The sequence below is a fragment of the Aspergillus neoniger genome (genome assembly GCF_003184625.1).
Source record: "Aspergillus neoniger CBS 115656 unplaced genomic scaffold BO87scaffold_1, whole genome shotgun sequence".
Classification (NCBI taxonomy): domain Eukaryota; kingdom Fungi; phylum Ascomycota; class Eurotiomycetes; order Eurotiales; family Aspergillaceae; genus Aspergillus; species Aspergillus neoniger.
In genome coordinates, this window is record NW_020291129.1 from 94,001 (window position 1) to 111,163 (window position 17,163).

Sequence of the window (17,163 nt, forward strand, 5' to 3'; positions counted from 1 at the left end):
ACCGTTACCCTCAAATCCGGTTGTTGGGCGGGCCTTTTCGGTGTTTCCCGCTTCCTCCCCATGACTCCTTTCTTAGGGTCTCCGTATTGCCGGTACCGGTGCTCGTTCCCCGCGGCGGGGTTCGGTCGGATGCGGTATTGGACGGCACAATACATCGTTGCCTATTGAAGATTAGTGCCCTACGTACCCCTAAGCTAGGCTATTTGGAGGCATTTTGAGTCAGGTGATCTCGGCAGAGGTGAGTGATTATTGCCTACTTCGGCTAGAGACCCTCACCTCCAGAGAGGAGAGACACTAGGGACGGTTTGATACAAGATCTGTACAATAGCAATTGATATGAGTTGGCTAAGTAAGTATAGTGCTATGATGTTGGACGGTACAAGGAGGACATATGAACGGGCATGGCGAAGACATCCATTCCGGAATGTTAAAGACAGGAGGACATTACCTTATGCAGACCCCCGGCACTAGAACATGCTACTCGAAGACTTTCACAGGCATTTTTTGGTGAGACTTCCGAATGTTTACATTTACACATCACAGTAGATAGTGGGGATGCAAGGGGTTACACGGGCATGAGGTTGGCCAGGGATGTACACAGTAAAAGTAGCACCCGAGGAACGCTACATTGCTACTATCCTATCGTCACTGATTTCACAATAGCGAAAAAAAAAAGTCAGGATTTATACTGTGCGGTAATTAACAAGAAGAGAAATACTATTAGAATACAAAAATAAAGCCAAATCATGGATATAATCAACAGGTTATCCGGAATTATTGCTGCTGCTGATTGTTCGTACACCATGCCGTGATGATTCCAAGCGTTGACAGCAGCATTCATACGACTAACCTAAATGGCAAAGAATGTTCCGTCTTTCCCTTGTCTACTATTAAAGCATATTAAAGAAGGAGCCATGTCCCAGATGGTCCAACTCGAAGAGGAAGGTACTGCAGCCTTCCCTCGAGTCTTTCCACAACTCAGAATGAACAACTCTCTATCTCTGCACTTTTCTCTACCACCAGCTAATCTTATCCAATTCCTATCCATTCATCACACCCCAATTTTCCGTCCAGCAGATGCAGAACGATCATGGAGTAGGCCATTCAACATATCTGCCGAGGTGTATGACTGTCCTCTACATATCGCATTCCCAATCATCTTTGCGAGCTCATATGTCCTAATCATCATTTATCTCAACTCCATCAATCGCAAAAGACGAAACAAGCCATGGCGACTGAGTCAGACTCGCTTCTTTCACTACCTCGTGCTTTTCCATAACATTAGTCTCTCGATATTCTCTGCATGGGTATCTTGCGGATTGCTCTCAACAGTCTACACACACCTACCGTCCCTAAAGCAAGAATCATATTCTGTGCATGTGGCCGCGACGTTATGTCACATTGAAGGAAGGCCCACTCTTCATACCAGCGTGCCAGACGTCACTGCTGCTGTATGGGATACTGAGAATGGTGATGGCTTATGGCAGAAAGGCGTGGGATATTTCTGCTGGGCCATGTACATGTCCAAGTTTTACGAGGTAACGGACACGATGATTCTGATCCTGAAGGGGAAAGAAAGCACCTTCTTACAAACATACCACCATTCCGGAGTCATGGTCAGTTCATGGGCGCTCATGCGTTCGACGTCACCTCACTGCTTGGTGGCTGCACTGCTGAATAGCGGTGTTCATGCATTAATGGTCAGTCCATAAGCTCTTTAGTACTGCTGCTGCTGCTGTATACGTTATATCCCTACGGATAGTGCTAACCAGGGAGGACCCGGTAATCGTGCAGTACCTATACTATGCTCTCCGGACAATGAAAATAGCAATCCCCATCCGCCTGAAGCGGACATTGACGGCTGTACAGATTGCCCAGTTTACCGTTGGGTATACCCTGGGTTTGAGCTATCTGTTCGTTTCGTATGATGCACCGCATGCGCGCATCTCAGTTGGCGGGGATGATGATCTCCGCGCTGATATGCAGCACACTGTGCTCCCCTGTCTCCATAAACCAGATCATTTGGGCGCGCTGCTGTTGGGGGGCTTGTATCTTGGGCCTCTGATCTATATGTTTGTTCGGCTATTTATCCGTTCGTATTTGTCTGCTGGGAAGGGGAAGATGGAATGAAAAGACGGGTTAGAGAGTGAACTATTTATTGCGAAGAGCATATGATCATGCCGGTTTTGTAGTAGTAGCTCAGTATTCCCAAATCTCTTGAGTGCGCGAATTGCAGTATGGAGTCTTCGCGTGTCTAGTATCTGAGTATAGATGAGGAAACCACATCACGGTTAGTTTTTCTGCGCTTTTTTTTTACTACATTTTATTATTAGTAGTAGTAGTAGTAGTAGTAGTAGTAGTAGTAGTAGTAGTAGTTAGTAGCAGTACTGAGAATGAATTCATCTATATAGCCCCTCCATACCAGCCCTGCCCCTACATGATAGACAAGTAATTGTAATTGTGAGATATCGTTACAGTTCCTTAGTAGGTAGTAGGTTCAACACTCTCAGACTTCGGCACATGATATATGAAGACAGTAGATGGTACAATTGATATAGTGGGGTAGGATACTACGACCTACTACTAACTATGTGGAAGACTGTATGTAGAATTTCGAGGCGTGAAGAGACGGGGAGGGATGAGATGACAACTCGTTATTATACTCTCTATCCAATAACAAACGAATTCATGACCACGATAGACTATGATACATGTATGTGTTCCCGTCTTTCAAATGCCACAGTAGTAAGTAGTAAGTAAGCAATATAACGCCAACGCCCATACCCAATGCAATCAATAGTAGTAATAGTACTCGGCCGTCTCTAAAACGCCTCTGTTGAGCTATAGTCATGCCCATGCTCATACCCCTCTATACCTATACCAACTTCCCCCCATTTAAAATCCACTCGCGCATCTCCCCCAGCTTGAGTATACACTCTCGGTGCATTTCCCTCGCGACTTCCCAATGCTTCATGACTTTGGCATCTTCATCCAGACCGCGCAAGTAGGCGCTGAATCCGGCTTTGCCGCTGCCGGCTACCATGCTATCGTCGCTTTCATTGCCATCAGCCTTTTTGGTGTCGTCTTCGTCGTCCTGGTCCGGGGCGTCTACTTTGAGACGCGCGGAGTCTCCAACGGCGCTAATCCAGTTCGGAGCCATTCCTGTCTCGATGGCTTCTTGGCGCGCGTTGAAGTGGCGCAGGATACGGCGGTTGAAGGTGGTCCATTCGCGCATGTATGTGTTCATTTCTGCGGCGTAGCGCTCCCATGCTGCTCGAGGGAGACCGAGTTGCTGGGACCCTGCGCTGATGGGGACTAGTTCTGGTGCGGTTGGTCGCTTTGGTGGGTTCGGACAGACTAATTGGCGAGCTCGGACATCGCGCATTGTTGTCCTCGGGACGTTGGGGCGGGACTCGAATGGAAGGTTGGCTTGGATGTCTTGCAGGTCGTCAATGCCGCCATTGCTGGTCGGTGTGAAGGGCATCGTGCTGGTGAGGTTGGAAAAGTCAAATGACTTCGTGTGATGGACCTTTCCTTTCCTGGAGGTTGGCCTCATCTTCGGTGGGGGCATTGCCTTCGCTGGGTCTTCCTTGGGCTGATCTTCCTTGACCTCGTCTTCCTTGGTCTTCTCTGGCTCTGCAGCTGGTGCGGTGGTGTTGACAGGCGGAACATCGTCGACGTCCATAGCTTCTACATCAGCAGTATCGGTCTTGGCTGGCTCTTGAGTAGTCTCTCCATTGATGGTGGACTCGGCTTCTTCAGCTTCAGTAGTCACACTGGCTTGGGCAGTGGGCCGGGGTTTAGCACCAGGCCTGGTTTGCTTCCGGGGACTCTTCTGGCGCTGTGAGGCAGTTGGCTGTGCTTGCTTGGCGTTGTCAGCGGTCGGAACGGCCCACGAGATGTTCGCCTTTCGCAGCTCCTCGATCCATGCATCGGCAGAGAACTTCGCCTGGGCGAAAGGCGTGGGTTGTTGGGAAGTCGCGGACTCTGAGCGCGGCGATTTGGGGTTTGAGGCACCCGTAGAGCCCGCTGTTTGACCTAAGATATCTCGGTTTGCACTTCGACCGCGTGCGCGTGAATCTTGCGACTCCTTGTCCGACTGCGCCGCACCAAAGAAGTCTGTGCCTTCCCAACTCCGGGCAAAGAACGGCTGACGAAGCTGCTCATGGCTGCTGCTCTTGAAACTCCTGTTCGGGGTATGTGCGTCCGCATTAGAGGCGCCGGAGCTATACACGTAAACCAGTTAACTTATGACCTATTGATGGGTATAGTTCAACATACGCTTTTAGGGGACTCCCGTCGCCAAAGAATGCAGATGTATCGAATACATTTTTGGGTGGACTGGGTTTCTCAGAGTCAAGGCCTTAAGAAAAAGGTCTTCGTTAGCAACTAGATTCTATCCTCAGTCACCAACTCGGCTGCCCAGCTACTCTTTTAAGGTTTTTAACCGCGGGCGGTAGACTAATTCTTCATGATGATATCGCTTACCAGTTGTCTTACGACTCTTCTCAGTGTGGAAGTCGCTGAACTTCTTATGGGCACGAAGCCGGCTTTTAGGGACCGCCTTGGGCTTGCGCGCCAAGAAGTCATCATCCTCCGAATCACTCGAGCTTGTAGATGTATAATTCCGGTTATCTTTCTTCAACTTGGGACTAGCGCTCCGGTGTCTGCCACTCTCCGGAGGAGTGGGGCTAGGTGGGTTGGTCCTGGGACGGGGTTGAGGACTCGCCGTCGAATCGCGCATGCTAGCAGAGCGTCCAAGCTCGGCACTCGAGAAAAATGTGCGCTCTCCGCCAGCGGTGGCATATCTGCTTCTCACTCGTTCAATGTCTGGGGTACTTGTGTTCTCTGCCCGATGTTGCGCGGCTGCTGCCGATTTCCTAGCCGTGGGTGAGGGAGCCGGAGCGTAAAACGAATTTGGAGTTTGCGAGCGCTCAGCCCGGGGAACGCTCGTATACGCAGAGGTATTGGCGGCCATGGGCTCATCGCCACCAGCAGCGCGCGGGGCGAATCCTTGCTTCTTCTTTGCGGACTGCGTCCGAGTCGGCTCGGGACTCGTCGGTTTGGGGGATTTCTTGAAGTACTCGTAGGCAGATTTAGGCCTCGGAGACTGCCCGTTAGGCCTAGGTGGAGTGCCAGCATAACCGGTGCGGGGGTCAAAAGAAGACCAGCCACCCGGCATAGCATTGCCCTTCATCTCCTGGAACCCTCTGTAGGCGTCGGCTCGTGTTTGCCCTTCATCTGGCCTCTTCTCCCATGCCTGTTTCGGGGCCGCTCGCGCGTAGCTAGCATAGCGTTGAGCGCCAGCAGATGGACTATGTTGAAAAGACTGGGGACGGGTCTTCGGAGGCTGAGGTTTCGGAGTATATGGGGATGCGTAGGGATTCGGAGGTGCCTTTCGAGCGGTATTGGCTTTGGGAGGGCCGTAGAGCTTGCCGTAACCGGCGCGCAAGCGATCCGTGTCATATTTCAGTCGTTGCTGAGGGTCACTGAGAATCTCATTGGCTGCCTGGATCGCCTGGAACTTGGAGATGAACTCCAACTCTTTCCCGGGGTTTCTATCCGGATGGTATTTGAGCGCTAGCTTGCGAAACTGTCTTTTGATCTCCTCTGTTTCCGCGCTCGGGGTCAGACCCAGGTCGGCGTAGTAATCCCTCCGCACGTCCGCCTTGACCATTTTGAGAGAGTGACGGGTTCCCGAATCACTTGAAATGAGAGTGTACCACTATCGTCGCGCCAAGGTTCAATCGTGTTGTACACATGACCTATCACGAGGAAGGAACGGCACTGCAGGTCGGACTGGGAAGAAGGGAAAGGAACAGGCGTGGCGAAGAAGAGCAGACCGGCAGAGAAGCAGAATCAACGTCCAATGGTGAGAAGAGCAGGAGAAAAATCGAGGTGCCCGCAAGGATCGAGCGAACGATCGGAGCCGGAAACCGAAGGGTTGCGGGGAGTACAACAAGGAGCGAGGGTTTCACCGTTTCGCTGGCATTTCCTGGTTGGTTAGCATGGGGAATAAGCTTAAACAATTTGCAGCAGACAGGAGGGAATAAAATTGAAGCAAATGGGGGGAAAAATCACCTGTGTTGCAACGTCAAACTAATACTGGAAGCGTTGCCGGGTGAGAAGAGTGTTTTGATTATGGAGAGCTCCACTCGAAATCCAGCTTAGTTTTTCCCCTTCTTAATAGGCTGCGCAATACCACATGATCCCGCTTTCACAGTCTTTCCCAAAATCTAGTTGATCCCACAAGGAAAGGAAGAAGAGAAAGAGAGAGAAAGAGAACAAAAGAAGAAGGGAGGGGAAATAAAAGAGAGACGACAAGACAAGGCAAGACCGGTGAGGAAACAAAAAGAGCTGGCAGCCTCAAGAAAGAGAGATGCAGACAGATGGATGGATGGGATGCTTTGCTTCCACTTTTCTCAGGTTCGCGTGGCCCAAGCGCCCCGCCGATTGGCCCGCCAGTTTCAAATGCCAGTTGGTGCTTTCCCCACTTGCGATCTGGATTGGCAAGTCTTACAGCATCTCCAACGCATTTACCTACATCTCTCTTGAAGAAGAAGAAAAAGAAGACAGAATCCACCGACTCTCTATGCCTTGAATATCTACCTAACACTATATACTATTTACCCATACTCGCCACTACTACCCAAACTTAAACCCTCCAACCCTCTCCATACATACCACCTCCATCCTACAGCGCCAACAAGACAATCATCTTAACACCACAGAACCCAAGAGTGATCCCCGATCGCTTTACTCAACTAACACTAGTTAACTAATTAATTAGTTAGTCAGACTACTTTAGTGCCGCGGCCAACTCAAAGCGAGCGGATTACTACTACTAGTGACTAACTAACTAAGTAACTGACTGGAGACAAACTAAACTAACTTCTTGCTGCCCAATATGGTTCCATCCAAGTTGGCCTCACCTTTGCTCTCGGCTGGGCACATTTACCTTTAAAGTGTTGGATTAGGATTAAACCTTACGAGATAGGTAGATATTTACTCTTAGTAGGGTGGGCTATGTCTTGGGCCCTGCTTTTTTTCTCCGCCTGATGAAACAGCCACTAAAGTACTAACCGTGAAGTAAAACGTCATTGGGATAAGGTTTAGAGGCATAGTTAGATATTAGGTATTATTTAGGGAGGGTTAGAATTGTGCAGGGCTTTGGGCTCGAGTAATATCTATTTTGTGATTCATTAGGTGGTATTCTTCACACTACACTACTGACTACTACTTGATATTTTTGTAGCGGTGTGGAGATTATAAATAAAGAGCTCTGGGTGAATAACACTGTAGACACTAGCTATAATACTATTAACGAATATGATATGATATGAATAATATACCGTGACTAATCATGTACAAATAGTAGGCAAAGTTAAGTTTTTTCATAAGTCGTCCATCATCCAGTCCCTCTTCTCTTCTCACACCATCACCCAGGGGAAATGTATAGACATGAAAGTATAGTAAAAAAGATATAAAACAACCATCCTCATGTCTTCTACCACATGGCGAAAAAGAATATCTACTGAGTTTCCCCAGGTGGTCCGTTCCCTGCCCCACCGAAAAAGTAACCTTCTAAAATGTCGTAATTGGCGTTTTCGCTCCAATCATGTTGGAAATCCATCGCCATGCCGAAGCCCAGGTCAATCCCGACGCTGTGGCCCACGCCATGTCCCAATGACGGCATCGCCTGGAATTCATATTCACCCTGTCCGTCCGACCCGCCAGCCATGTGGCTGCCTTCAGCGGCGGTGGGGTCGAAGTCGAGAAAATCTAGGCTCAAACCAGAAGGTGGGTGCTCGTTCTCCGGGGTATGGTAGTGGGTGGCGGGTGGGTTCGCATTGACGCTGTTTGGCGACGCGCTCTGTTGGGGGGAGTTGCCGTAGTAGTATGGCTGGTGCAGTTGGGGCTGTGGAGATACGGTGGTCTCGTAGGGAGGATAGTATTCCATTGATGGGGTTCGCGGGGGATGTGGCCGCATCGTCCGATCGGGAGGGAAAGTGGGTGTAGAAGTAGAGGCTTCGGGGAAGTCTGGTCGAACGGGATAGGGTCCTGGCAGTCTAGGTCCACTGTTGGGGCGTTCTGGGACGGCCGTGTTGTCGTTGAAGAGGTCTCCGAGGTTCATGTCGAATCGTGGCATTGGTCGCGATGGCCGCGGTTGGCCTTGGCCCTGTCCCTGTCGTCGGGCCGGAACACGTCGTGGGTCCTGCGCATACCTCCCATATGGTCTGCTCTGGTCTGGATGTGGCGCGTTTGTCGGTCTTTGTGTGCTCCGGGACGGTGCCTGGGTTAGGTCTACTTGGGAACCAAATCCGGTGGTGGACAAGCACATCTGAACCGTAGCTTTGCTCATACGTTCAAAGGCATCACGACAGGCTTCTGCGGGAGGGCACTTGTGCATGAGATCGCCAAGTACGGATGTGGCCGCAAGGACGGTGAAGTCCACTTCGTCAAGGGTCTGCGGATGGTTAGAATGATCTCTAAAAGACAGATAATTAGTGGATGCCATACCAGACGACTGCGCACCAAAGGAGAGTGCCAGATCGCATACAAAAAGGAAATGCCTGAAAGAAGTCAGTAACAATACGCTACAGCCAAGTCAGCTAGATAACCTACCCGCCATAAAGATGTGGTGTGTAGCCAAATACGTGTAATTGACCAACCGAACCCGGTGCATCTGACGATATATACGGATCACTTTTTGTCCAGCCTCTGCCACCTTATAGTAGATATCATCTTCATCTTCTGCCTCATCCACGTTAGAGAAGGACGGGCTTGACACATCCTCGGCCGGCATCATCTCATCCGCCAATTCAGCCGGTACAGTCAGGCTTTGCTGATAAAGCATAATCACCGCTTGCCAGTAATTCAACTCGAGAAACTCGATAGGAAACCTGACTCCAGTATCGCGACGCGTGGGCGCACTTTGCTGCCACTCCACAAGCCGCCGGTGGACATCTCTACGCCACGAACGAAACGAATCGAAGCCTTGAAGGAAAGAAGAGGAGATGTCGGGGCGAATATGTCGTCTACCCACAGATGGGGCTCTCTGTCGAACGAACCGGGCTTGCTGATGCTGGAGCACATCTTGGATTTCGGACTGCAACAGACGCAGTTTGAAATAATGATGTGCAGAGTGCTTATAACTCGGAGCACCCTCGGGAGGAGCCACAATTCCAGACTTGGTGATGTATTTGTCTTCTAGCAGAGATGGAAACTCGGTACTGATGGCTTGATCGCTAATCCCAAACGGACGGCCGACGCAGCAACTGACTAAACGGTCGAAGCTGTAAACGCACCACCACAACCGGCGGCGTAGGTCGCGTACCCATTCCCGACGTCCAAGCTCGCGGTGGTCGATTCGTGCTTTGGACTTCTCTGCACTCTTCCCGGGTGCGCGGTTGATTGATTCCTCCCCGAGCGTGTCAATGTCGGTTCCATCTTCGTAATGCAAGCCAAGATCGACTGCCAGTCGCATTGCCACACCAACAATATACCAGAGACCAGGCGCCACAGGTCGCAGAAGGGCAAAACTAGCGAGGAGAAGCACAGCTTGTAGTTCTTCCAGAGCACCAGATCCATCCCCGGCTGCAGTATTACCCAGGAAAGACTCCAGATGGATGATTGCGGAGGCATGATACTCTTCCGGCTGGTGCTGATGGCTTGAAAGCCGGGGTCGCTTGGAAGAAGCCGAAGGAGAGTGGTCGCGACCATCCTCCTTCTCATCAGAGGATGGCTTGTCCTCGAATATAATTCCAGCACCAATGGCAAATACAATATTGAGAATGTAAAGACTGCGAGGGGAGCGGTTCTTTTCATCTAGCGAGTATGTACGATCAAGCATCTCCATGAAGTCAGCCCGGTGCAAAATGGGCATTTGTGGATTCGCATGCTCGAAATAGAGATTGGACAGCCTCTCAGCCAATTCTCGATCCGGGAATGCAGCACATTTCATCATAGACCTGGTCTGTAATCCAAAGAAGGAATCACGCATGCTACTTCCACCTGTTCCCGTAGCACTATGCGGCAGACGTTCATTCGGGCGCATTGGCCCGCGCTCTGCAACATTCCCCGACACAGAACTCTTGACGGCAGCAAAGACCACGCGAGCGAACGAGATACCAGAGGTAGAGCCCAAATATCGGGGATCAGAGGTTCCCTGCACAGACACCATGCCTATGTTCGAAACCAGATTATGTATGCGCCAATTGTCTTCCTTTTGCGAGTCCTGATTGTTGTTCTCCGAAGTCTGACCAGTGGGATCGCTCTTTTCTCTTCTTAGCACGAGTCCATCCTTCTCCTTTTTCACCCACTTTTCGTTATTATCCGAGCCGCTGGCTCCATCACCGGCCGCCGGAACCGAGCCTTCTGAGCCAACCGCCGGGGCCGGCGCAGTATCAATCCCAGTTTCGATTTTCACGGCTTCCTCCTCGTCGAATGCGACAGGGTCTTTGTAGGATATCTGATGGTCTATCAATACCTTCTCCAGATACGCCACACGGGCCTCAAGAAAGTAAACGTAACTGCGAGGGATTTCGCGTTTCGTTATCGGGTCATATCCGACACATCGGACGCCAGCCTTCTCGCAGGACTGACATCGCGGCAGCCTCTGATCGCATCGGTTCTTCCGTAGACGGCAACGATTACAGGCGGAGACATTTCGGAACGAGGATGAATTGGAAGTAGAAGGGGCAGCGGCGGCGGCGGCGGACTGAGTCGCAGGGCCGTCAGTGGCTGACTGTTGTTGCTGGTGAGATTGCGCCGACGGCTCTGGCGGGACGGAGGCAGGCTCGGTAGGCGGATGCGGACGTTTCCTCCCTATGGAGGTCGGCGAAGGAGGAGAATCAGGGTTCAGCATGACGAGAAGGGTACGCAGAAGAGTCGAGTAGACATGCGACCATGTCTCGGAGGGGAGAATTTGGAATCGGACAAGCGAGATGCGGAGATGGTGTACCGGAGACCCAGAACCGAATCAGCATTCATGATAAGACAACCCTCATGCGCTAATACGTTCTGCTTTTGCGCCTTTATTCTTCGAAGACCGGGGTATCCGATTCGATATCCGGGGACAGCGATTCGACGGAGGGCTGACTCGCCAGTGCTGTCCCGATGCTCGGACTTTTCGTTAGTGCCGCGATCCGACAGGACAGAAAGGCGATATTATTTGGACGGGAGGGCACAGTCGCTGCGCATGACGGAGGAGACCGGTCGCAGCAGGAAAACGCGGATAGGCTAGACGGGGGGGTGAAAGGACGGACTGGATTATGGACGACTGATGAGTGAGAAAGAGAAAAAGCAAGCATCAAAAGTCAAGATAGGGCAAATTTTGGTGGAGTTGTTTGAAGGGCACCTTTGGGTCCGGTACCTAGGTAGGAACATTTAGTATCGTGGTTAGTGCCGCCAGCCGGCACTAGTATCAGTAGTGAGAGGCGTACGTATGTCAGTCAAAGAGTGTCAGCTAGAGAAGCATGGCAATGCTAAGACAGTAATTTAGACGCAGCAATTGATGTCAAATAAACGAAATAGATAATGACAAGAATTGCACTGAGGGAAACCAAGTCCAGGTTCCAGGTTCCAGGTTCACCGTTGATGCTGAAGCGAAGTTGTCCGAAGCTGAATTGGTGACAATACCGATACCACTGGACTTGTTCCACGTGACACCGCCCCATGACACAGTGTGCTGATTGGCTACTGATAAGCTGGGGCCATGGCACGGATGAAATTTGTCATCCGGACCGCGGCCTGTCAGTCCCAGGAACTAACAAGTAGTTAACTAAGTAGCTACTTAGTTCACTATGGAGAAGCACTACGGTTCATAGGTACCTCTTCCACTTCCTGTCAATCCAGAAAATCGCAGCTTACGGGACTCGAAGCAATGCAGTAGTGCTGCGCGCTAGACTCAGGGTCAAATCCTAGATCATATTCCTCCTACGCGAGCTCTTATAATGACCGCTTAGAGCCAGTTTAGTTGGAAGGATGGTGGCTAGGTACCCTTCCAACACCAACCCCCTCCCCTCGTTGATCTCAGCTGCACCCCCGCACTACCAGAGGACGCGACAGCACGACTACAGGTGGCATGGCTGCAAGGCGTGGCTAGTCGGAAGAGGGGAAGGTTGCATTACTCAGTCAGAGCCTTGAGGAAAACTCACTCAGACCCCGACGACCGAGCGGAGGGGCAAGGTACAGCGAATAGTACCAGCATGCAGGTCAATATCACAATGGAAGATATTGCCAGTATCTACTAAAGAATGTTGATGCGAACAATACCAAGTACAGTTCAAGAAATCTTGTGTTATGTCTTTAAAATCGACAGGGCTAAGGAGAGATGCTGCTGCTCTCTACCTTGCCCCCAGCAATGAATTCTTCTTCTTCTTCCTCCTTCTCTGCGAATAGTGCGGTTAAATGTAGCAATAATGACAACGAGCCTCCCAGATGCATGAAATCATATGTGTGCCCAATGAATCCCCGCGGTAACCCCAAAATCAAAGACAGAACTGCCAGCCCTCATGCTTTTGTCACATATGCACCCAGTCTATACACTGCGCCATCGCCCAATCTTGGAAATCATGATCTAAAACATAATGGAGAGCAAAGGAAGTCATGGGTGATAAAGTCAAGAAAAAAAAATCAAAAACAAAAAAGAGTCAGGCTATACCACCCAATATGAGCCAAGAATCAAACAAAAGCAAAAGTAGCAAAGGCAAGGCAATGCGAATTTGAGCAAAGGAAATAAGCCTCCAAGCAAGAGTAGTTTTAAAAAAAGACAATGATGCGAGAAGAAGCGACAGTGCTTCTCGCGATAATGAAACAGGAGTCGGACAGGTCTATTGGCTTAGCTTCGACTTGTCAGGCTCGGGCTCGGAAGTGACGTTCAGGTTGGCTTGCATTAAGTCCACGTTGGGAACGTCCAGGTCATCGATGCTGGTGCGCGCCGAAGACAGCAATCTCCGCACTTCCTCGGGAGAGCCGTCTTCCTTGCCTGCAGTGAAGGAACCCCGCAACGAGTCGCGGTTTGAAGTTGGGCCATCGCATTCGGGTTTCTTCTCCACGTCCTGGTCTCGCTCCGATTCCTCCATCCAAAAGCTCTCGATGGCGCCAAGGATGCACACTATTCCACAAGCCCACCAGGCTAGCACGGAGTATCCACTTTCGAGACCCTTAGAATGAAGCAAGCCAGTAACTGTTGGGCCGAAAGCGCGGCTCAAGCTAGCTGTCGAGGCGGCCGCACCGTTGATGGAACCGAGGACTTTAGAGGACGGGGCAGCGTTGGCGAGAAGAATAGCAGTAGCAGGGAATGCGATGACATGCAGCGTGATTTTGCTGATCAAAGCGACGTAGGCCGCGGCAGTTTGGAGCTGTTCGGGCAGGAGGATAAGGTAAGGGACCATGAGGTAGAGAGGCGGCCAAACGAGCAACACGAAACGGAAAACTCTCAATGTTCCAAAGTGACGAACAACGAATGGGAACAGCCACAGCTGCGCGATCATGGAATAGACGCCTTGAACCGCCAACATGAAGCCGATTTTACTCGTAGCCAGTCCCAGACCACCGGTAAATTTGAAGGGAAGCACGACATCGTCGTCCGACTTGGGGGTGCTCAAGAAGACGGGCATGAGTTGGTCGAAGGAGACACTGTGGCTGTTGTGCAAAAGTCAGCGTCTGAAGAATGGCGGGGGAAGAGAAGTGGGGAACGAGAGGGGACTTACTATGCAAGAATGCCATAGGCAATGATGTTGAAGATGACTTGTTTGGTGAAAGCCTTGGGAGTTGCGCACGGCTCGCCCTTCATCTGCCCCTCAATGTCGTCATCCGCAGACAGGTTGTCCGATTCCTTCATCGGACCCAGACGAGGCGAACTTTCCGTGCTTCTGTACTCTGGCGGAGGGACATCCTCGTAGTCGTAGTACTCTCCCTCTCCGGTCAATTGCGCTTTGGCGTCCGTGGGCTCCGGGAGGGATTCGGGAGAACCCCAGACTTTCGCAACGAGCCAATTGCCCAACGCCAGGCCGGGATCGCGGCGGTGCTTCTTCTCCGGATGGGTCTCCTCCAGGAACAACAGGCCAACAACGATGCCGGACACTAAGACGACAACGCAGACCAGGTTGGGCAGCAGAAACGGAAAGCGATCAAAGATGGTGTCACGTTGAAATAATCCGGGATAATTGTCGCATGGTTGTGCCAACGCACCACCCATAGCAGGCCCGATGATCGACCCAAGGCACCAGACGAACGGCATGATGGAATAGGCCCGGGGTTGGTGCTCTTTGACAGTGACGATCTCTGCAACGGTGGTTTGAAGCACGCCAATGTTGCCGTTCAGCAGGCCTCCCAGTGCCCGGGCGATCATGGCAGTTGGCAAGTTGGGAGCGAACCCGAAAACAACCATACTAATGGCAGTTCCAATCAAGCCCATGACGAGGACAGGCTTTCTGCCAATCTTGTCACTCATCCGACCCCAGAACATGCCTGCGGAGAACTCTGCAAAGGTGAAGGCCGATGTAATCATTCCAGCATACAGGGCGATCTTGCGGTCGTTATCTGTTACGTGGAACGATTCGACCATCTGGTAAACATAGGGGAATATGGACATAAACGCGATTGGTTCGCAGATGCGGCATAGTGCTGGTATCACTGTCAGTCTCCATTGGATCGCGGGGCCAATAGTACTAGTATGATATTGCGTGGGGGAAGGAACATGCAATAAGAGGTAGTAGTAGATGAAAGAGGGGTGCGTGCATACGCAGGAATCAGGTACCCAAACAGAAAGCTAAAATAGAGAAAAACAATAAAATAGAATAACAAGTGATTGACAACAAAACAAAGTAATGGGCCGAGGGACAAACAAATTCCTATTTGCCATATGCACGATCACGGTTGGGAATTGGGCGCAAAGGAATTGTCACAACAGTCAGTCCAGTAGAATAAAAACGTACCTAGCACAAAGAGCTGGCGGACAGGGAAGGCGGTCCAATCACCGTTGCCCTCACCATGCCGCCGGCCTTGTAAACATGACGGTCGTTTGAACATGATGTTGGTTGAGCGGTCACCCACTTGGTTCACTCGCTCAACAGAAGGAAAGAAGAATTGAAGATTGTTGTTGTGTTTGTTGTTCGCGTGAAGTCTTCGAGATCAAACACGGAGGGCGATATCGGCCTGCGTCTCTTGCAATAATAATATAGAGCAAGACAATATGCGAGGCCAATGGCCAATGATTTCGGGGAATGTGTCTTCGGCTGGAATCTCCGCTGTAACCGAAGGGAGGGAATGTTATGATGATAAGATCGCTGGACTGAAGACAAGAGGACTCGGTTTGTTAAAGGGGGTTCAACATTTCTACCCCCCTGTCGTCAATCGATGCTGCAAATCCTTTTTAATCTTTTTTGCGATTTTATTTTCCGTGCTTCTTGTTCCCGAGAAACGGCTAGACTGTGTAACTGCAAGGGAATCCAATGACGCAAACTTTGAGTGGTGAGGAACCCCAACGGTGATAAAAGAAAATCACAGGGGGGGGAGGAAGTTGGAAGCAGAAGAGGTATAGAAGTAGAAAGGCTGGTCCGTCGTCGTTCAATTGAGGGTGTGTGTAAGGGTAATAATGATGATGGGTTGGCGGGTGGAGGTGGTAGGAGAGTAGGGCTAATGGGTAAGTAGTACTAAGGTAGCAAATATAGTAGCGGAGTGCAACAGATGGAGAGGAGAAGAGAAAGAAAGCGCTGCAGTCCACGGAGGCAAGTGGATTGTATTTAAGAAAGATGGCGGAGAGAAGAGGGAAGGTCACATAAAAGGAGAAATCTGGACGGGCAGGGAATTAAATGAAGTATTTCCAGTGGATTACCTAGATATATGATCAGGCGAAAAGACTAAAACGTCAACGGTTCAAGATAGTAAGTATGGGACAATGGAGCAAGCCTATTTCGGTTACAGCTGTACAAAAGGATGCAGGATGCAGTCGACAGCAAACAGCTGAGGAATAAGGGTATCCACTTTCATTATTAGCATGATTAATATTTTATTGTTATTATTTTATTTTCTCGAGGGAAGGGAAAATAAAAAATCCAATTTTTCGATTTTTTGAATTTTTTATTATTTTTTTAAGGTATGATGCGGGTGGACTACGCGGAGGGGAGGGAACGAGAGATGGATCGGAACCATCTGACACGGCCGTCAAGGCAACAAGACAAAATAATGGGGCACCACAAGAGACTTGAGGTGGGCGGAAAGGGAAAAAGTAGCAGGAAAAAGAGAAAGCAGCAGAGCAGAACCGGAATCCGAGAAAGGGGTGGAGCCAATAGCAGAAGCGAAACAATACTCTCTCTCTCCATTCAGGTACTACGGACTTCACGGGGCATACATCATGTTCACTCCCACCTTGGGTTACAACTTGAGTATTACTCGCTCTCTCTTTCTCTTCGCCAGTAACGTCCCAGCCGTGTCCGGGCAGAAAGGGAACCAGAGGGAAACCGCCCGGTTACCCATGTAAGAGCGGTATGGCCCTTTGATTCCTTACAACACAAGAGAAAAAAATAAATCAGCCCGTGATTTTCCCGATTGCAACTATTAGCCAGGAATAATAATCAGCATCATCATTATCGAATCAAACAGAAATAATGTCATAAGGGGAAAAATCAGATTGAGATCGGAGCTGGAAATGTATCCATCAACTAGACCTACTGTCAGACCACACTAAACACTCAAAGGGGAAGACGATTAAACTAAAGTAATCAAAAGGGAAATATTGGGGAACAAAAAAATAATTGTTTAATAACGAAAAAGGAAAGATAAAAAAAAAACTCCAGGATGAAATGAAATCAAGAAAAATGGGGAGGAAAAATAATAATAAAAATAATAATAAAGAATAAATACAGAGAAAAAAAAACAAAAGTAGTAAAGGAAGCAAAAAGGGAGAGAAAAAGGCAAAAGGAGAGACACAGCGAGAAACCGCAAATTGCCCCATTCCAGAGCCGCCGCCGCAGATTGACCGGTAGGACCCATGGACCTGAGCCCCGGGCTCCGGGGAACAGTCAGAGGTGAGTAGTTGAGTAGCTAGGAGCGCGCTAAATTGGCCCGTAAGGCAATGATGATCGGCTTTCCAGAAGTCTGGTTTTAGTGTGACTTAGTGAGATGATAGATCTAACAGCACCTCCGCCCATTTTCAAT

The 17,163-nt window shown here is 50.0% G+C and overlaps 4 protein-coding genes across 4 annotated transcripts; 1 reads left to right on the plus strand and 3 right to left on the minus strand.

Moving 5' to 3' along the window:
• Positions 1–983: 983 nt before the first annotated feature.
• Positions 984–2,130, plus strand: BO87DRAFT_323135 (elongation of very long chain fatty acids protein; the record flags this gene model as incomplete). Its single annotated transcript, XM_025620017.1, has 2 exons — positions 984–1,700; positions 1,795–2,130. The coding sequence occupies 2 exons, from the start codon at positions 984–986 to the stop codon at positions 2,128–2,130; spliced, it is 1,053 nt and encodes a 350-aa protein (XP_025484973.1).
• A 745-nt stretch (positions 2,131–2,875) lies between these two features.
• On the minus strand, positions 2,876–5,677 carry BO87DRAFT_296949 (DnaJ domain protein; the record flags this gene model as incomplete). The annotated part of the gene is made up of 3 exons (XM_025619008.1): positions 2,876–4,226; positions 4,282–4,363; positions 4,489–5,677. The coding sequence occupies 3 exons, from the start codon at positions 5,675–5,677 to the stop codon at positions 2,876–2,878; spliced, it is 2,622 nt and encodes an 873-aa protein (XP_025484974.1).
• A 1,854-nt stretch (positions 5,678–7,531) lies between these two features.
• Positions 7,532–10,867, minus strand: BO87DRAFT_392214 (positive regulator of purine utilization; the record flags this gene model as incomplete). The annotated part of the gene is made up of 3 exons (XM_025624994.1): positions 7,532–8,467; positions 8,521–8,573; positions 8,626–10,867. The coding sequence occupies 3 exons, from the start codon at positions 10,865–10,867 to the stop codon at positions 7,532–7,534; spliced, it is 3,231 nt and encodes a 1,076-aa protein (XP_025484975.1).
• Positions 10,868–12,833: 1,966 nt separating this feature from the next.
• On the minus strand, positions 12,834–15,036 carry BO87DRAFT_296718 (MFS transporter; the record flags this gene model as incomplete). The annotated part of the gene is made up of 3 exons (XM_025618996.1): positions 12,834–13,647; positions 13,716–14,631; positions 14,943–15,036. The coding sequence occupies 3 exons, from the start codon at positions 15,034–15,036 to the stop codon at positions 12,834–12,836; spliced, it is 1,824 nt and encodes a 607-aa protein (XP_025484976.1).
• Positions 15,037–17,163: the final 2,127 nt, after the last annotated feature.